At 34.6% G+C, this 20,310-nt stretch overlaps 3 protein-coding genes across 3 annotated transcripts; 1 reads left to right on the top strand and 2 right to left on the bottom strand.

The window, feature by feature from the left end:
- Positions 1 to 4,412: 4,412 nt before the first annotated feature.
- On the bottom strand, positions 4,413 to 7,880 carry LOC103494470 (pre-mRNA-splicing factor 38). Its single transcript, XM_008455666.3, has 6 exons — positions 7,289 to 7,880; positions 6,680 to 6,801; positions 6,445 to 6,535; positions 6,066 to 6,195; positions 5,907 to 5,977; positions 4,413 to 5,088 (listed from the first exon to the last, which is right to left on the bottom strand). The coding sequence occupies exons 1-6, from the start codon at positions 7,576 to 7,578 to the stop codon at positions 4,599 to 4,601; spliced, it is 1,194 nt and encodes a 397-aa protein (XP_008453888.1). The 5' UTR covers positions 7,579 to 7,880; the 3' UTR covers positions 4,413 to 4,598.
- An 850-nt stretch (positions 7,881 to 8,730) lies between these two features.
- Positions 8,731 to 12,982, top strand: LOC103494462 (syntaxin-43). Its single transcript, XM_008455652.3, has 8 exons — positions 8,731 to 9,229; positions 10,307 to 10,583; positions 11,377 to 11,466; positions 11,628 to 11,708; positions 11,846 to 11,923; positions 12,032 to 12,097; positions 12,258 to 12,338; positions 12,460 to 12,982. Exons 1-8 carry the CDS (start codon positions 9,021 to 9,023, stop codon positions 12,565 to 12,567), a joined length of 990 nt encoding a protein of 329 aa, XP_008453874.1. The 5' UTR covers positions 8,731 to 9,020; the 3' UTR covers positions 12,568 to 12,982.
- Positions 12,983 to 13,871: 889 nt separating this feature from the next.
- LOC103494458 (importin subunit alpha-2) lies at positions 13,872 to 19,472 on the bottom strand. Its single transcript, XM_008455638.2, has 11 exons — positions 19,028 to 19,472; positions 18,190 to 18,286; positions 18,024 to 18,115; positions 17,805 to 17,936; positions 17,337 to 17,522; positions 16,929 to 17,092; positions 16,773 to 16,851; positions 15,095 to 15,223; positions 14,870 to 14,997; positions 14,405 to 14,781; positions 13,872 to 14,286 (listed from the first exon to the last, which is right to left on the bottom strand). Exons 1-10 carry the CDS (start codon positions 19,235 to 19,237, stop codon positions 14,409 to 14,411), a joined length of 1,590 nt encoding a protein of 529 aa, XP_008453860.1. The 5' UTR covers positions 19,238 to 19,472; the 3' UTR covers positions 13,872 to 14,286; positions 14,405 to 14,408.
- Between the last annotated feature and the right edge of the window lie 838 nt (positions 19,473 to 20,310).

Genomic DNA, 20,310 nt, shown 5'->3' with positions numbered 1-20,310 from the left:
AATTTGGTACACTATTTTTTCAATTATTTTGGTACACGATTGATTGTTTAGATTTTTTTACACGATGATTTACTTTTTTTACAGGATCGTTTACTTTTTTTTACACGATCGTTTACATTTTGCTACTCCAATCCAAATGATTTTTTTTAATTATTTACACACATCTTTTATTTTTTTTACACGATCATTTACTTTTTTTTATACGATCGTTTACATTTGGCTAGTCCAATCTAAATTATTTTACATTCAAGATTCTTTATACACGATCTTTTATTTTTTTACATTTATTAAGATTCTTTATACACGGTCTTTTATTTTTTTTACACGATAGTTAATATTTGGCAACTCCAATCTCAAGGTTCTTTATACACGATCTTTTAGATTTTGTTATTTTTTGTAGTAAAAAAAAGACTATGGAAAGAAATTGCAACGAAAAAAAAAAAAAGAAAAGTAGAAAGACGATGGAAAAGCGAAAAAAAAAAAAAACAATGGAAACATTAAACGACGTACATAAAGAATTGAAAAATAAGAAAGATGATGGAAAGAAATTGCAGAAAAAAATAGAAAAGAAGAAAGACGAAATCGCAAAAGAAATATGGTAGAGCAAACTTAAAATATTTAAAAAATGACTAACTTTATGGAATTTGTTATGGGGTTCGTAAATAGTTTGGTGTTTTGTTACATTTATGTAACTTTACCTTAAGTATATTTCCAAATTCCAATTTTCAATTTTAAAAAATATCTTTCCAAATTATATATTAACAAAATATGTTATTAAAAATATATATTAAACAAATATTTGCATTCCACCAATATTAACAAAATATATAATTTTTTTAGAATCAAAATGAAAAAAGTATGGCAAAAATAATTATAGAATTAGATATTATATTTTTTAATAACATAATTAATAAGATATTTAATGTGAAACTATTGTAAATGTAACAAAACACAAAACCCATAAAGTTAGCCATTTTTTAAATATTTCAGATTTTTCCTTCCATCTTTCTTTCTTCATCGCGATTTGTCTTCCTCCTCTATTTCGTCTTTGTTTTTCCCTTGCGATTTCGTCCTTCTTCTTTCCTCTTTTTCTTTTCTGCGATTTCTTTTCATCATCTTTCTTATTTTTCAATTCTTTTTTTACGTCATTTAATCTTTCCATTGTTTTTCTTCTTTTCCTCTTCTTTTTCTTTTTCACTTCGATTTCTTTCCATCGTCTTTCTATTTTTTCTATTTTTTTTCGCTGCGATTTCTTTCCATCGTCTTTCTTCTTTTCTTTTTTTACGCGTTTGTATTTGGGTAACAAAATCTAAACAATTTTGTATAAGACTGTATACAAAAAATAACAAAATCTAATGTGTATAGACTATGTACAAAAAAATAGCAAAATCTAAAAGAACGTATATAAAGAATGTTGAAAAAAAACCATTTAGATTAGAATAGCCAAATGTAATCGATCGTGTAAAAAAAGTAAACGATTATGTAAAAAAAATAAAAGATTGTGTATAAAGAATCTGGAGTAGCAAAATGTAAACGATTGTTAAAAAAAAAGTAAACGATTGTTTAAAAAAAGAGTAAATGATCGTGTCTATAAAAAATCTTGAAAAAAATCCATTTGAATTGGAATAGCCAAATATAAACGGTCGTGTAAAAAAAATAAATGACGTGTAAAGAAATCTAAACGATCGTGTAGCAAAAGAATTTAAAAAAATCGTGTACCAAATTTTTTTTAAAAAAAACCATTTAGATTTGGGTCTCCAAATCTAAACGATCTTGTATAAATTCTAGTCATATATAAATGATCGCGTATAAATTGTAGCCATATATAAACGATCGTGTATAAATTATAGTTATATCTAAACGATCGCGTATAAATTGAACCATATCTAAACGATCGCCTTGTAGTCATATCTAAACGATCACATATATATATTGAACCATATCTAAACGATCGCGTATAAATCGAAAATATAATACGCGCGCATTATTGACGGCGTGGTTGACCGGGCATTTTTTTGGTATTTTACACAGTGGACCTCTAGGCTCTTTTCGTTTTTGGAATTGTTGTAAATATTTTGCCACTTTTTTATTGAAAAGACCTCATATTTAATTTGGAAAAATATTTTTTAAAATTGAAAAATTGGAATTTGGAGATTTAAATATGTTTTAGAATCAAAATAAAAAATAGAAAAAGTATGGCAAGAATAATTTTGGAATTAGGTATTCTATTTTTCAATAACATATTTAACCAGATATCTAATTTGGAAAGATATTTTTGAAAATTGAAAATTGAAATTTGAAAATATCTTTTGAAGACTTAAATAGTTAATAATATATTTTGTTAATATATATATTTTTTAAAAAAATTGAAAATTGGAATTTGAATTTTGGAAATATATTTAATAAAGAAATATATTTTTGAAAATTGGAATTTAGAGATTCGAGTATTTAATATATAATTTAATATTAAATATATAAAGTGTGGGGTCCACGCATTGAAGTCGTGTACAGGGTACACGATTTTGCGCAAATTATTCTATTTTTGTCAATAGTTTGTCTTCTACTCTATTTTTGACATTACTATTAAAAAACACATTATTTAAAAAAAGATTTAGAGTCGAACATGTCAATATCATTAAATTAAATTTAGGGTCAAATAAGTTCGTGATTTAAAATTTCAAAATTTTATACTGATTTAAGGTGGAGTTTACTAGGAGAAAAAGGAAAGACTCAATGGATGTAATGAGATCGTCTATTTTTTTTTCTTTGCTTCTAGAAAGGTCGGAAGAATACATATTCGAGATCTTGAATTATTTAACCAAACCGTATTAGCAAACAAGTTAGGGAAAATTTGAAAAATCACCTCTGACTTGTGAGTGTGATATTTAATCGTTTCTATTGAAAAACCACCTCACTCTTGTTCAATATTAGATTCTATTGCTACTAGGTCAAGTTCACGTTTTTAGAAAATAATTGTGCTAATGCTAGAGCGACATTGGAATGGGAAGTGACTTACTTCAATTATCACATTTATCTTCCAATCTTTAGTTACCCTCAGAAATGGATGTGTCCTTTGCCGTAGGAAAGAAGAAACGGTTGAACATGCTATGTTCTCTTGTGTACGAGAGCTAAGGTAATTTGGGATACCCTATTCCCTAGTTTGCATGGAGGTAGTTACAAGTATCTAGACTCTCAAGAATTTTGGTTACTCCATTTCAATCTTGTCATAGCTTGTATTATAGTTTAGGATCTCAGGTAGTTTGAGATGATCGAAATAAAGTCATTAAAGATAGGTGCACCTGTTCTGTAGGAACTAGATGCGAACGGATTATAGAATATGATACCAATTTTACATTCAATCAAGCGAAGTGTCTATTAAACGACTCTTTTAAGACCCTTCTATCAACGTATCTGATCATCTAATCAAGATCGTAATTGAATTTGTTGGTGTTAATTGGACACAGTCTTGTCCCCTACTAGTATGGAAACTTTAGCAATTCATGAAGGTCTTTATTAGTAATTCAAATGAGGGAGGGCATAGTTGATAGTAATTCAAATGATGGTGGGGCATGGTTGATATTCCCAATGAAGCCGCTAATTTTGTTATTAATGTGGTTAAGATTACAATGTTTATGGTTAAGTAGTGTGCCTGAATGGTTGGCTTCTTTGTATTCTCAAGATACTTCTTAACTTGTAGCCAATGAGGCAAATTAAACCAAAATTTTCTTTTCAAAAAAATAATAACTAAAGGACAACTGAAATAATTATATTCAAATTTCATATTTAAAATCGTCCTAAAACATAACTACGGTCACTCCAAAACTCTTTTATACTTTTAACCACTAAGATTAATTCTAAATAATTAAAGCTATTTTTGAAAATGATTTCCAATGTTTCAAAACATATTAATTTTGGATTCAGACAAAAATATCATTTGTCTTGATTTTTACTTTTAATAAACTAAAAGAAAAACTAAATTTATGAAAGGAAGAAGTATATAGTAACAACCGAAAATAAATGGCAAAAAAAAAAAAAAACAAAAAACAAAATGGTCAATATATTGACTTTATTTCAAATTAAGTTATAATAAACTCCAAAATTAAATACTATATTTAAATTAAGTCAACTGACAGGATGCTCTTATTATGAATTTTGAAGGCACAATGCTTATAATGACAACTTCATAGTTTAAAATTCGATTCCCGACACCTTACAAATTAAAGAACTCCAAATGAAAATGTCAAAAAGCAAGTGTATGCTTCAGGACGAAGTGCTTCATGGTTCAAATTCCTCATCCCTAATATTTTTACTACTAAAAAAACGATATTGAAAATAACTACTCAAACCCATAAGTGTAAATTTAAATGAATTTTTAGAATCCCAGGTATAGGATAGGATAGAACAAGCAGGCATTTCCAAATATGATTTTATACTATCATTCAACATTGCAATAGCATAGCAGCAAACTAATATTATACAGAAATCAGAACCATAAAAGCCTCAAACTCAAAACTTTTATGAATAACAAGCTTTAACTTCAATACTTTATGAAACAGAATTCACTCACATATCATTGAAACTGAAGAAGAGAAAACCATCTACTTGAGAGGTGCCAGTCCAAGAGAAGCTCGAATCCTATTCCATTCTGCAATCTCTGGATCTTCCTCACCTGCCCCACCTTCCTTTTTCTCCTTCTTTTCTTTCTTCTTCTTCGGCTCCTCCCTATCCTCCACTCCATCCCTTCTTCTAGGACTAACACTGCTACGGCTGTGTCTCTTCCGGTACTCCCCATCTTCTCGGTCTTTACTCCTACTTCGGCTTCTTGAATGGCTCCTTCTTCTACCACGGTCTCTATCTCGTCTCTCCCGTTCCCTGCCTTCCCTTTCCCTATCTCGATCTCTACCATATTCCTTCTCATCCCTTAGGCGATAGCGATCCCTATCCCTATCCCTCTCTCTCTCTCTGTCTCTATCTCTGTCCCGTTCCCTGTCTCGATCCCTTTCTCGATCTCTATCTCTTTCCCTTCCACGTCCCCGATCTCTGTCATAGTCTCTGTCATAGTCTCGGTCTCTATCATAATCTCGGTCCCTGTCATTAAACAAAAGAAAATACGGTGCCAAAAGATCGATATTGTTCCCACTCAATAGAACATTGTAGAAAGAAAGCTCAAAAACACATCTAAGCAACACATAATCTTTTCATGCGATGGGAAAAGTAAAATTGAGAAAATGAGATCACTACGACAAATATGTGTACGATCCATCATACTTCTCAGCTGCACACTGTCAGTACAGAGAAACCTGGCAGGATCTTAAGAATTTATTGTAGGAAGCAGCAAGCAACCATTGGCTTGAAATACCATGGTTGTGACAGAAACATGTGAATGTTAATTGACAAGTCCGAATAGCAATCCAAGACTAACAGATTCCAACTGCTTCCAGCCACGTAATTAAAAAAAAATCAAAACAAAACAAAATCGGTCATGTTGTTATGACTTTCTTATCTATTTCCAAAACATGCTGATAACTTCATGCCATGCCACAATTTCCTCTCTCCTATTCATCTTCTAATTTTGTTCAATCAAATTTGTCAACGGCCACCATCACCAACTCTATTAAGAGAATCGCATCGGCAACAAAAAGACTCAAGTCAGAAATTTTGAGTCCAAATTTGTTGACATTGATCTTGAAAATTATTGTTCACATTCAACAACAAACAATAACAAGAAAAAAAAAAGTGATCTACGAATCAAAGGCAGCAAATAGACGGGGGATATCAAATAATGGCACTCTCCACAGGAGGAAATATTCACAAATTCAGAAAGAGCGTCAAAGTTTCATTGCATACATAAAAACCAAGAGGCGAGGGAGGGAGCATAAATGAATAAAACAAACAGGGGATAGAACCTGTGTCTATGACTATCACGCCTTCTGTCTCTGTCTCTCTCCCGCACCGGACTTCTCCCACGATAATAATTCTGCAGATGCAAGATATCAAGCAGGTTAGCAAGAATAAGAAAATGCAAACAAGATGCTATTACATCCAAACAGATAATGCGTTTATACCTTTTCATGAATATCATCTTCTAAAGAATCATTAATTGGCTCCGCCTCCTCCTTTTCTTCCTCCTCCTCAAAGTCATCTTCTAAAGCACTTTTCCTTGGAGGCAATGAACCAGAAGATTCAAGAGTCCATCTGTCATTACAAAGTGTGTCTTATATTTAGGTTACTTCAAAGGAAATATCACACCCAAACTGGACGCTAGAGACACATACAAGAGAGAGAAAACAGAACAGCAACATTTAGAACTTGTGATTCATGTACTTTACCAAACAATGAATAATGAATATTTCTCCTAATCCCCTGATTCTAATAATATACTATCAACTTCCACTCTAAAAATAACTGACTGGAAAATAGGCAAATGAGTAAACAGTACCATACCTCTTTTTGACACGCGGCAGAGCAATGTCACATGAATAATCTTTAGTAAGAAGTTCATCAATGACTTCATCCACGTGCGATAAAGAAAAACCTGATAAAAATAAGATTGAGCTCACAACTTCATTTTAGAGAGGAGATTATAACTAAAAATACATTATTCCAACCAGAATGTAAAATTAACAAGTTTTCACAATGACTAATTAAATAAAATTCAAAAATGGGCTCGGTAACTTACATCCATCAGATAATTTTCTCCTCAATTTCCGATAGTCGTTGTACAAAGGTTCCAGGTAACGATATACATCAACATCAGTCCCAGTGAGACGCAAGTAAAAGGCACCAAGAACCCGAACATATCTATGTCACAAAAAATATACATATAATTTCAGAAGTAGCATTCGCAGGAAATTACAAGAGAGAGTATTCACTAAGATAACGTACTTATTAACTGACAACGGATTTTGAAGACTACACAGTATAAAAAGCAAAGCAATCATCGCAAGCTAAGGCAAGTGAACTATCACTCTAAGAACCATAGAAAACCATGAGATAAAGAACGCATTTCAAATGTACTTAAGTTAGCTCAACCATAAGCGCCTGATAGTTCATCCATTTTTTATACTTATTAAATAACATTAACAAAGACAGGCAAATATAGAAATTCTAAGATCATTCGCTGATCAACTGCATATACTCTCTGACCTAGGAGTATTTAGTTTTCATAAATTTCGCAGTAACTTTGCAATTGCAATGTTCCTTTCAATTAACCCTACTCCTAAACGCTCTTAGGTAACAACAATCCAGAGTTCTGTTGAATAAGAAGTAAAATGACAATAACAATTACTTGTAGTCTTCATTCTTAATGAACTCGATCACGATTTCCTTCTCCGGCTGAATCTGGAGCATCTTCATGACAAGACACATGAACGGCGTGGGCTTGCGGTTGCCACCATATGTACCGCCGAGGTGGTCGAGCTCCATGGCTTTATCAACCAATGTCTCCGCCGTTAACCCAAAACATTGTTCCTTCCAGTAAGTGTTCTGGTAAATCTTGGAGCGAAGAATCTTCTCCACTAGGTTCTGCGGGTTCGTTCCCCTAATGCTTTTCGCAGCTGGGTCTGTCCGATTAGCCATAACTACCAGCTATAAAACAGCGAAATCCGTGTCGGAGGATATTGATTGATCGAAACCCTAATTCTGACGCCGGACGAGGAGAGGATGGCGAAATGAATCATACGAGTGGGGGGAAAGAACAAACATGATAATTTGGGGAAATGCTCCCTTTTGTATTTAATTTCATGCCCCAAAATTATATTTCATCATTTTAAATTATAAAAATTTAGATTATATTTTACTTTGAGTTCCAAATATTTTTCAAATTTTAAAACCATCAACTGCTCACGTGAATTCAATTTGCCACAAACAAAGGGTAATTCCTACGACAACAACGTTTTTCACAGACAAAAAAATTAGCAATATAGGGGAATCTAGACTATCAATTTTAGCTTCGTTCTAATTTCATACCAAGAAGTTATTTACAAATTAATTTTAGTTTGAGAAAGAAATATTCAAACCAAACATTTGGTAATATGGGATTTGTTGTATTTGAATTTGTTTGATTTTCAATTATTTTTGCATTTTTTTTGTTACATTTTTTAATTGTTAGTACCCATTTTATTTTTAACTGTTCACTTTTGCTAATTTAAAAATTAAATTATGGTCTATTCCTTATATATTTATATATACATATGAATTGAAATTTGATATTTTTTTTATGTTTTCTAGGCGCTTTTCTAAATAAAAAACATACATGCTCACTGATAATTAATATTTTTTCTAAACCACAAATAATTAAAATACTGAAGAACATGAATGTTCAATTTTATGGGTATATATACCAACCAAGATATCTAATTTTATACTAAGGACTAAACCAAACTATCAAATTGGTTTAGATTAGTTTAGGTTTTCGGTTTTTTCAAATTTTTACTCTACTCCTATCATTGACAAACAAACATTTGTAAGTGATAGACTCATATCGCCTATTGATTTCGAAAACCTTTAAACATTTTCAAAATATTATTGCATGCATTATTAATTTCAATCTAGAATAATTACGATAAGTAGCAGTATTAAGAATAATAATAAAATATACAACAATATTTTAAATATAACAAATCAGTTTGCATAGTCATCCATATCACGGCCCAAACCCAAACATCCAAATTAGGCCCATTTCACTAAGGCCCAAAACACGTCAACAAAGCTCACGCCGACGGAGTTCAATAGTCTTCGCGGGAGCTATCGGTTTCCGATTCTCTCCATTTCCATAACGTAACTTCAGCGGCAACTCTCCCATCGCCGGCCACGTGAACTTTCCTCCGGCCGCCGCATTCCCTTTTATTCGCCTTGATCTCCGATCACCTGACTGGAAATTCCCCTTTCCATCGAGTTTCTTTACCCGGCAATGAGACTTTGTACTTCAACAATTTCTAACAGATCCTTCCACTCCTCCCGAGTTTGAAGAGTTTTGGAATTCTTTCCAACGAGAATTCGAGCTCTTCTTCCTTCTCCCCATGGCGTCGAGAAACCGGACTTTGCTTTTTAAGAAATACAGGGACGCGTTGAGGAGTGTGAGGGTTCCTACCAGCTCTTCCCATGCTTCTGCATCGCCATCGACTAGCTCAGCTGCTGGTGGCCCGGTGATTGAATTGGTTAGCTCCTCGTTGTTGCATCCGAATCGATCGTATGCTCCATTAAGTACCGAGGATCCGGGTAATTCAAGGTCTATCTCTGTCTATATACATGTGTGTGATTGTATGCCAGTATATCTGGTTTATGTGGATTTGATCCAATTCTCTTTTTCGGCTTAATGTTGAGAATTTATTGTTCGGTTTTTCGTGGTTCGGTTGTAGAGATCGCTTGGTAAGATCTTGTCGAAATTGATAGTTAGTTACAGTTACCGCGTTCATGGTTGAAGGAGGTTAGAAATTTGGTTTCTTAGGTTATTATGGAGTAGAGAAATGAAGAAATGGAGTAGTGAAAAGTATCTAAGATAAGAAGGTGAGTGATCGCGCCATTTGCAGAGGCAGAGGAGGGCCAATAATGGCGGATAAACCAAGGGAAATATGAAAACTTGTTCCAAGTATTGAAGGAATTCATAACAATTAGAAAAATGTCTGGTTTCTTTCTATTCTTCTTTGGTTCGTTCACAAGTTTAGTCACTGCATCTGTCTGTTTAGACTTGAAATTTGGAAGTTTCAATTACATATTGACTCATTTAAATGTTATTCTTTGTGGTTCTTTCCAAATTAACATTTGTTCTTTGGGATGACTTGATCAACAAATCAAAATAAAAATGGAGAGTTGGACAAAAAAAGAGTAGTACAATCGTACTCCTCAGTAAAGGTAGTCTGAATAGATATTGTTGTTTGAAAGGTTATGAATCCAAATAGGCTTTCTATATATATGTATTGTCCTAACAATTTGTATCAGCGGTAGGAAAGAAAGAAACTTCACAGAAATAGAAATACCCTTCAATTTGAATTAGCAAAAGCAATAGTTCCTTACATAATCTGAATTCCAAACATACTTCCCTTGGTAAAATGAATTTGATATGTTGCATTCCATTTTATTTGTACCAACTAACTCCGTCTTTCTTCTCTGTTTTTAATGCCGTGACTAATCAGCCAAAATATTTATCAAATAAGCATGTCAAAATACTATTTAGTTAGCCATGTCTATATAGAGATTCAAACATCATTGTTTGGGAACCGAACCCATACTTCATTTTCTTTTCCTTTTTCCCTAGTTCTGTCCGTAATTAGATCATAATGAGTTATTTCTTTGTTTATCTATACAGTAAGGGTGCTCTTACCGTGGGTCTACCTCCGGCTTGGGTTGATGTATCCGAAGAAATAGCTGCAAATGTGCAACGTGCACGAGTGAAGATGATGGAGTTGGCTAAAGCTCATGCAAAAGCTTTAATGCCTTCATTTGGTGATGGTAAAGAGGATCAACGATTAATTGAATCTCTCACGCAGGACATAACTAATTTAATCAAGAAATCAGAGAAAGGACTCAAGAGACTCTTTGTAGCTGGACCTTCAGAAGACTCCAATATCAGAAAAAATGTTCAGGTATGGCTTGAAGTTGCAAATTGTTGTATGGAACATACATTGGTTAGTTAAGCTACTTCTCTTACATAGAGATGCTCTCTCTGTATTTCTTGTTCTCTCTGAACTTTCATACAAGGAGACAATGGCTTTGGCTTTTCACACCGTGCATTGTTCCTCTGTTCTGCCTCATTTGCATTGATGTTTTTCCCATTATCAGTTTTCTAGGCGACTCTTATATTTTTATGAGCCTAAGTCACGCCCCATCCCAATGCCTGTTAAGCCTTCAATTCCACTTAATGATACGTTCTATAGGTTGAACAATTGTGCCCTTGAGTTCTAAAAAATTGATTAACTTCTAGGTATTGGCACCCCCGTTACTTCTCAGCTTGCTTTTTCTTTGTCAGCTGGTTCGACAATAAACTCAATGGCTTTTTAGGACTATTTTCTTTTTAACAGCCTTGGTTCTTTAACAGTCTATTGCATGCATTATTTTCCAACTTATCTCTATGGTTCAACGTGGGACAATGGGCAGGTGGGAAGGTCAAATTTTTTGGTTCATAAAGAAATCCACAAGTTAAGACGTCTATTTCTTTTTAGGAGAAAAAAAGGGTAGTATTTTTACCATCTCATTGCCTCCATGTTCTTACTTGCATTCTAGAATTGTTGATTTAGTGCAAAAGAGAATTAGGTTACTTTCTTTTAATTGCAAGTGAACAAACAGATGGATGTCTTTTTAAGTCAACACATTGATGGAATCTCCCTTTAATATCGGCTTTCTATCCGAAACTTCATGTTATATGTTTCTATGACGCAGCGCTCTCTTGCCACCGATCTTCAGAACCTTTCCATGGAGCTTCGCAAGAAACAATCAACTTATTTAAAGCGCCTACGGCAACAAAAAGAGGTCCGGATGTTTAGACTTTTAATTCCACATTGCCGTCATCATAATTACTTTGCCTCAAATGAATTATGTAACCTCATATTGGACACTCAATTTCCAAATATATTAATCCCAGATCTCTTTATTTATTTTTTTATTTTTATTTTTATTTTTTTGTGAATTAGGAAGGTCAAGATGGGATTGACATAGAGATGAATCTAAATGGAAATCGATCGAGAATGGAGGACGATGATTTAGAACATATGGTACACCTCATCTTCTCCATCTTTTAATTCCCTCGAGTTCGAGTCAAAACTCACTATCATTGTCCTTGTATAAAGAGAAAGTGCGGTAATTGAGTCCTTTAAGCCTTACTTCCTTTTCTTGTCTAAACTATCTCTAGGTATTTAATGAGCATCAGATGGCTAAGCTGCGAAAGAGTGAAGCATTCACTGCCGAAAGAGAGAGAGAGATCAAACAAGTGAGTAAGAAGAGGGAAAGAAAAAAAGAAACACCCTCTCTCGCTACAACAATCTTCATTCCTCTATACATCTTTAATTCTTTGTTTAACCAATTCACTTGAATTCAGGTTGTAGAATCCGTGAACGAGCTTGCTCAGATCATGAAGGATCTATCTGTACTTGTCATAGACCAGGTTAGAGAAGCTTTCCATCCTAATCCTAAAGTTCTCATCTTTTTTCTACAATTTGTTGGGTGGAAGAATTGAACTACCTGCATAAGCTATGCTCTTTTTGGCTCATAGAATTCATCTGTGACATACTAATCATCGTACATTGTATTTTTCTTTTCAACAGGGTACCATTATTGATAGAATAGATTACAATATTCAAAATGTTGCGACGACAGTTGAAGAGGGCCTTAAGCAACTGCAGAAGGTCCATTTCTTTCAATTTTTTATAATTCTCAGAACGTCCCCTTAAAATAGGAGAATCAAAATTTCCATCTCATGATCATTGTTTCATGTTTGTATTTTCATCTCGTCGTTGTCTACTACAGGCAGAGAGAACACAGAAACAAGGAGGGATGGTGATGTGCGCGTCCGTGCTCATTATCATGTGCTTCGTCATGTTGGTTCTTTTGATCCTTAAAACCATACTATTTTGATCCTCAAGCATGTAATTCCGAGATAATGCATAGTTACTGCAACGTTTTTCAAAGACCTTTACTCGACAAAGCTCATGGCTTTTCCAGGCCAATCCGAGGTTCTTGAGCACATAGGACTCACTCGCTCTTCTGATCAGCGTTTTCCGGTCAGGGAAGGGGAAGGGATTTACCTTCTTGAATTATAGAGATACGGTGGACGGTACTATTTTGTATAGGGATTGATTTAGCATTGGAAACTTGCCATTGATATAATTCTTTTTCATTTTCACGAGTTCTTATAGAAGTTGATTCTTGGCCGTCCATCTTACTTGGAAGATCATTCAACACTTTCTTGTATGATGATCATGATTGATGTTTGTACTTTATACTTTTGTATTTCAGTGCAATAAAATTGACATCAAACCTTCCTCTCCAATTTTTGTACCATATATTTTTCAAAGATTTCTTCTTCCATTATATTGACTTAAAACGCTTTCTTAAATACTTAAAAATCAATTCAATTCAAATATGCTAAACTCGACAAACTTAGAGTAAAAAACCATTTTGGTCAATGAAGTTTGGAGCTCGAGTAGAATACCATTTTGGCCAATGAAATTCGGAGTTTATCCCAGTGTAGTTCTTAAATTCTAAACTTTAGTAATATGATTTTGGAGTTGAAATTTTAAACAAAAACTACTTATTATATTTTTTAAAAAAAAGATAGTGCTCCTTCAATGATAGTAACCACCATCTTCATCCTGATCGTTTCCGAGAGAATTAAAAGAATGTTCCATACTAGAAGGGGATGTTGGCCAAAAGAGTAATCCCACCACTATTTCGTGCCATATTAATTTATATACTACAACTTAAAGAGAGTTCAGAAGTTCACAATTCCACCAATTATCCCAAGCTATTTCCAAAAAGAGGCGTGTAAAAATTTATTATATTTTTATTCGAAACTTCTTTTTGGACAACCAAGATAACTTAAAGTCGAAAACTTGCTTGACTAATTTCAAAAACCAAGAAATTATCACAAACTCTAAACCACATAGACAACCCTACGAATCTAAAACAAGAGAATTAGAGATTTCACGAGAATGATCCAATTCAAGGTTCAACCTATTCTTTTTCCCAAAAAGCCTTCTCTCAGATTTGTGTAATGTATCAATACAACATTGTTAAAGAAAAAGGCAGTGGACTTTTGGTTAAGAGTGAAATATCAAGATTTTTTCAAGGCATGTAACAAAAAAGAGTAATCATCAATGAGAATAGTACCAAACTTCCTTGCATGTGTTGTTTAAAAGTAACAACATATAGAAGCCAGCTAGCCAAAATGGTATCTGCTATAAATCTAAAAGTTGCTCTATGGAAAAAACTATGAACAAAAAAAATATAGAAGCGTAATGACGTAAAAAGGGAGGGAACAAACAATGCTTAGACTCCATGTTTCTGACAAGTAGACCAACTAAGAAAAAACAATAAAAAATCACAGTTTGCCCAAACGAAATCGCTCTGATTTCTCAGATCTGTGGAAACTATATTACCAATTGATATAGTGTATATATATTCCACTGTCTCATCACCAGTCAATCCCAAACTCATGTAAAAAGCATTCAACCCAGTCAACCAACACGCTAAAATATAACTGAGACTGGGATAAGCAAAGGCAAACAACGACATAACACGCCTGACCTGACCCGATGTGACTGGAGATGTGGTCGAAATAGCCTCGGAGAAAGCCTGCAATTAGTAGGAGAGAGATGATTTTTTCTCGAACTTCAACCCAGGGTAAGAACACGAAATGAGAGTTGATCGACTCCAGTCTTGGAAGTATGCAAGAGAAGGAAAGAAAATGTACCTTCTCAGCCAAAGTTGAATCCCCCGGATGGTACGACGGGTCGATCGCCACCAAAATTGAATCCTCCTTGGGGAGCAGTACCCGGTGGCATAGTCTCATCTTCCTCTTCCAACCAGTAAGTCTCGAGGATCTTCACTGCCTTCTCATAAATTTCAGTGTTGTCATGACTCTGTAGATTCTCAATTTTCTCTAGCCCCTCAGCATCATCAATCAATTGAGCATAAAGATTAACTCCTCCTGTATCAGTTGTGTTCTTTTCAGCTTCTCCTACCTTCAAGATATTTTCGAGCCCTTCTAAACAAACCGTGACAATCCTAGGATCAGGGCAAATTAGAAGATCGCACAGAGGTTTGATACACCCTTGATTTACTAGGTACCTGACACCAGGAAGAACAATCGGTGAACCTAGCAACTCAAGCATACACTTTCTAATAGGTGGAAACTAGGGGGCAATAAACGCCATACTTTATCTGATCATGAGAGCCTCCAGATGTGGCATTTGAGATTGCCCATGCAGCCTCTTTCTTAATATCAAATTCGGCATTTTGGAGCAGATGAACAAGGGGAGCAACTATATTGGCATCTATAACAGCCTGGAGGAATAGAAAGAAAGATCATATAGCTGAAACCAATCCACTGCCCAATAAAAGATTTATCAGCAGGGATGTTCAGATGAATATGTGATTTTACCTGAATTTGCGCCTTGTTCCCAGCCGTTATATTAGATATAGTCCAGCAAGCTTCTTTCTTGATGCTCTTCTTATGATTATTAGTCAATAAATTTAGCAGGCAAGGTAGGGCATTATGTTGGATAATAACCTATGGAGGAAAAGAAGTTTTTATGAGTGGAGATTCAAATAGATTGACAAGTTGACTAACAAAAGCGGGCTTTAGTTGAATCATATGCACAAATCATGTTGAGTTGTAGGGAATCTATCGGATTTTTTTCTCTTTTAGTTTCTATAGTCTACCAAACTCAAAAGCTATAAACCTCTATAATTAAATTCAACTATTTCAACTTGTAATTTCTGCTTCCTTTTCAATAACTATAAGTAGTTCATATAGCCAAGCAACGGACTGAACAATAAAACAGAGCATAAGATCACAAACTTTCGGATGAGAGCCCAATGGAAAGCAGGCCTTAGTTAAGTCATAGTTTAGATGAGAAGTAATTCCTGAAATGGCATCGTCATGTGGACTATATCCATGACATAATGTCCAATGACAGCATTACAGCAATCGTTATTCTACTAACACTGAATAGATGAACAAATATAAACCAGTCTCCCAAGGATAATGTTTGAGATATATTAAGGTAATGTAAAAAACATTCTTAAGATACTAAAGGCAGTCATAATCTAAGGAGTACAGTAGTACGTGGTTAATTTCAATAGTTCGCACTTGATTCTCGTCAAGCAAGCTGAAGTTTCTCATGGTAGCAGATTATTTTATCCTATTTTCATGTTCTAAAACTAGAAGTTCTTGATATGACTAAATATTTCAATTCTCTGGTTACTATCAAATTGAAGTAGAGCAGTTTCATCTCGGAAATGGATTGGAATCTAGGAGAAATTGTTAGAACTAAAGAATGTAACGAAGGGTATGAAGAGAGAAATTGCAACAGGAGATGGAATACAAGGCTATCTGAAAAGGGTGAAGGCAGAGGGAGGCAGAGGGAAGCAATCTGAATTCATCCCAAGGGTCTGCCTATCAACAGCTATCTGATTGAACACCAACTCAAATAAATCTTAATCAATTGAAATGACCAAGGGCTATTACAAGTATTGGGTCTATCACCAAGAACAAAACAAGAACAAAGACAATTACAAAAGAACAAATGGAAACCCCTAGACAATAATCTCTGTCTTTCCTCACTCGAGGAATAAGCATTCTCCTCACACAATTTGCCTACCTTCACTCCCCGACTCCCTCACTATTTAGACCTTCTCCTTAACTGTGGGACCCAGCCTTGGTAGCTATACTTCCCATCACACGCGTGCTTCCTTTTCTTCCCCTCCTACTATACTGCAATATAATAGGTGGCCTAAAACTATTCATCCCCCAAATTGGATAATAAAAACCATATTTTATGCTCACTTTCTGGAAAAGCCAGAGCACCCAAAAGCAATTTCCACACGGTTCCCACAAAAGAATGTAAGTTACTTCCAAAACTAAGTTCAAAGAGGGAACACATACAAGAAAGCTCATTTGATCTTTCCTGAGGAGAATAAGATTAGAAGTAATGTCGGAAATTGTCTCGAAGGAAATAAAAGGAAATTATAACTTTCGACCAAAGTTACCAACTAAGGTTAAATGTCCGTAAAACATCTACCAATTACAGTGGCCAAGAAAATGAAATAGCTCATACCTGAGTTTGCAAATCATCACCAGTAACAATGTTTCCAACAGTTCGAAGGGCAGGAATAAGCACAGAAGGAGCAGGATGCCTGGAAGATAATGAATCATCTAATTCAGATCTCTAAAAGAAGAAAAATAAAGCATCTCCTAATGATTGTACACTTACATTAAGAGCTCGACGAGACGAGGGCAAACACCTGCCTCAATAACAGCTTGAATTTTGTCGTTTGTACCATCAGAAAGGTATGAAAGTGCCCAGCAAGCATCAGTCAAAACTTCTTCATCATTTGAATGTATAAGACGAGCAAGAGCTGGAAGTGCTGGTTTGACCTGTCAGAAAAATGGCATACAACTATTAGGAACTATAAGATCACTAGATGGATAAGACAAATTTAACACATTCTACTTTCTAATAACAGTCGGTGGATATCAACCAAGTCTTTGAGAACCTTCCAACATGCATAAATAAATGATAGGACAAAATTGTGTGCGTGTGTGTGTGCCAGATTTATCCAAAACCTAATTATGATCATATATCTGTTTCAAATCCCAAAATCCTAGAAAAATTACCCACCAGATCAAAAGCAGGTTGTGGCTTGCCCCTGCAGAAATTTGATAGTGTCCAGGTAGCATTTCTCAGCATAGAAAGCTTAGCTTGCTCGTTCAACTGTGCTAATAAAGGAAGCAATGCTCCATTACCTAAAACCAAATCACGACATCTTGAGGAGTCCCCAGCAACATTTCCTAATGCCCATACAGCCTGCAGATGGGAGGAGAAAATACTTGAACATTCCACATAACAAGTGCTTGCTTATCCAACAAAAAACTAGCAAATCAACTCATAAAATAACATCTCCAGGAAAGGAGGTCTGAATCTCCTCCTCTCCATTTCATAAGAATAAGAGAAAACCAATGCAACTCATTATTATGGAAGATGAGGAACGTCTTGATCTAAAAAAGGGATGGGGAAGAATATAATAATTTCAGAAGCGGGGAGAAGGCCCCATGAGCACCATCATGGAAATAAACTCAAAAAGCTTACCTGCTCCCGGACATCATCACTTGGAGAACCAAGAAGCTTAACAAATATTGGCACAGCACCATGATCGATGACCACCTTAGTGTTTTCTGATGTTCCCGAAGCAATATTCGTAAGAGCCCAAGCAGCTTCAAACTATATAAATATTGATGTAAAGAGCATTTATAACTTTGCGATGTCTTTCAAACCGTGTAATTGCATATAATCTAATCTGTATCAAACCTGAAGTTGTGGAAAATCCTCTCTCATTAGAAATTCAACAAAACGAGGAACAACTCCTGCCTGTATAACTTCTTCAATTGGGGGACTACGCTCTGAAGAAATGCTTTAAAGTTACTAACAACCCAAGAACAAACCCAACAACATTCAATGTTAAAAAGTTACTCACCAATCGAAAGAAGTTTCCTAAACTGAGTAGTGGATTCAAGTTGCAGACTACCATCATCAGACCAAACACCCGCAACCATGGAAGGAAGATGTTCCAACTGCATTTAGACAAATTCCACATTAACAAACATGATTCTCTAGTAACAAAAGTACTCGCTCAAAGTTCAAATTCAAACTGACTCTGCATAATGCATATTCAGCCCACAGATGTAGAAGGGGAAATAAAGGAAACCTTTACCGGACAGAAAATGCTACTCTTGACCAAAGCTGACATTTGAATAACAAACATAGAAGCTATCACATGGTTCATGTAAGAATCTCACTTCAACCACATTCAGCAACATGACCACAACTGATTTTAAAAAAAAAACCCAAGGAGGGTAAGAGAGAAAGACTTGTAGAGTGCAAAGCGAATATCAGTGCATAAAAATCGGAGAATGTAATACTGAAAAGATAAGTCATCCAATTTCAACTCTGTATGATCCAATTAACTATAAAGCTTACAAGTTATAACTCAGTGTCGAAGTTCAATTAGCAATTTCCCAAACGGCTACAATAGATCCCACTACCCCAGCAGCCGAAATGAAGAAGTCTTACCACAATTACACAAAACGAATTCAAGCAAACTCCCTTATAGTAAAAACAAAAATCAATTCTACTAAAAAAAACTCAATAAATAGCGAACCCAGCCAAGGTCACAAATAAAAAACCCTAAACAAAAACAAAAAAACAAACTTCAAACAGCAAAACCAAAACCTACAAAACGCAAATGAAAAAGGAAAAAGAAAGTAAACAAAGAATACAGAAACAGTTACAAACTAAACTAATTAAAAATTGACCTTCTTTTCTACTGCCGATGAGTGAGTGGAAGTTTGGAGTTGCTGGGCTTGAAGACCCTCACGCCTTTTCTTCTGCAGACTCTCCTCTCTTCGATTCTTCCGAATCTCAACCATATTATCCTCCCTTCTTCTCCGACCTTCATCAGCATCCACCGCAACCTTGTACCGGTTCCGCCGAACCTCAGCCCTCTCGTTGGGTCTAAGCGACATGATTTGAACTCAAACCCCTCCCCGATTAGTAGAGGAAATCTACGATGCTCCGATGAGGATTAAGGGATTTGGTTCGCCGGAGAAGAAGAGAGGGAGAAATTGGTACGAAGTTTTTTTTTCTTTTTTCTTTTTTCTTTTTTTTTTCTTTTTTTGAGTTTTGAGTTTCACAGTGGAAGAGAGAGAGAGAGAGAGAGAGAGAGAGAGACGATAGTGAACGTTGGAGGAACCCTACAAATGAATTTATATGGACAGCTCAAGAGCGGACTGTTGAAATGTAAATCGACTTCGATTTCTATATTATTACAAAATTGACACTTTGATTGTTTAGGTTAAATTTGCTTTTCTTTCCTTCTAAGGAATTTTAAAAATTCCAAAGTCAAAGATGATTCGGTTAAAAAGAGGAAAGATTTGAATTCAGGACCTCTTGTCCACAAGTACACCTAAATTAGTTGAGTCGAGTTCATGTTATCTAGACTATGTTTGTCGAATAGTAGTAAAATTTTATTGATGATTAATTGTAATGATCATGAATCGCAAACGTAATTGAATTTATTTTTTATCGCAATTACTTAAAGTTATAAATTTTGTCATTCTATGTATGTTGGCATTTCTACCTTTACTTTGGGGGGTCAATCAGTAAAGATAATGGTAATAGTAAATATGTCAGAGTTGATGATTTTTTAACAATAATGGTAGTCATAACCAGTGGTAGATCCAGAGATTTTATTGACGAGGGGTTTATATATTAGTAAAAATAATCCGAAAAAAAGAGGTTGAGAAACAATTTTACCACTATACTAACTTTTGAAATTTATATTAATTCAGTATATATATATATATATATATGTATATGTATGTAATATAAAGAGTATAAAGGTGAGAGGGAACTCGACCTTTGCTAGATTTACTGGTCATAATGATAACTATAACAACATCATTCTCAAGTGCAATCAAATTGCACACTCTCAATTCATCCATCAAGTTGCATTATTTAATTACATATTCGGGTTTGTACTCCTTCTACGTAACACAAGTAAACAACAACAAAAATAATAATATGGAACCCGTTTTTT

The sequence above is a fragment of the Cucumis melo genome, chromosome 5 (genome assembly GCF_025177605.1).
Source record: "Cucumis melo cultivar AY chromosome 5, USDA_Cmelo_AY_1.0, whole genome shotgun sequence".
Taxonomy (NCBI): domain Eukaryota; kingdom Viridiplantae; phylum Streptophyta; class Magnoliopsida; order Cucurbitales; family Cucurbitaceae; genus Cucumis; species Cucumis melo.
This window is presented reverse-complemented; position numbering and strand designations above follow the sequence as displayed.

Excerpts from the sequence above, each read along its gene's own strand:
- LOC103494470 (XM_008455666.3), bottom strand. The coding sequence starts at position 7,578 with ATGGCTAATCGGACAGACCCAGCTGCGAAAAGCATTAGGGGAACGAAC. Across the intron at positions 6,536-6,679 it reads GAGAAAATTATCTGATGGAT|GTTTTTCTTTATCGCACGTG; the intron begins GTAAGTTACCGA and ends TATTTTTATCAG. Across the intron at positions 6,196-6,444 it reads CTGCCGCGTGTCAAAAAGAG|ATGGACTCTTGAATCTTCTG; the intron begins GTATGGTACTGT and ends TTGTAATGACAG.
- LOC103494462 (XM_008455652.3), top strand. The coding sequence starts at position 9,021 with ATGGCGTCGAGAAACCGGACTTTGCTTTTTAAGAAATACAGGGACGCG. Across the intron at positions 10,584-11,376 it reads ATATCAGAAAAAATGTTCAG|CGCTCTCTTGCCACCGATCT; the intron begins GTATGGCTTGAA and ends TCTATGACGCAG. Across the intron at positions 11,924-12,031 it reads GAGAGAGAGAGATCAAACAA|GTTGTAGAATCCGTGAACGA; the intron begins GTGAGTAAGAAG and ends ACTTGAATTCAG.
- LOC103494458 (XM_008455638.2), bottom strand. The coding sequence starts at position 19,237 with ATGTCGCTTAGACCCAACGAGAGGGCTGAGGTTCGGCGGAACCGGTAC. Across the intron at positions 17,523-17,804 it reads GTGATGATGTCCGGGAGCAG|GCTGTATGGGCATTAGGAAA; the intron begins GTAAGCTTTTTG and ends TCCCATCTGCAG. Across the intron at positions 14,998-15,094 it reads GGAACAAGGCGCAAATTCAG|GCTGTTATAGATGCCAATAT; the intron begins GTAAAATCACAT and ends CTATTCCTCCAG.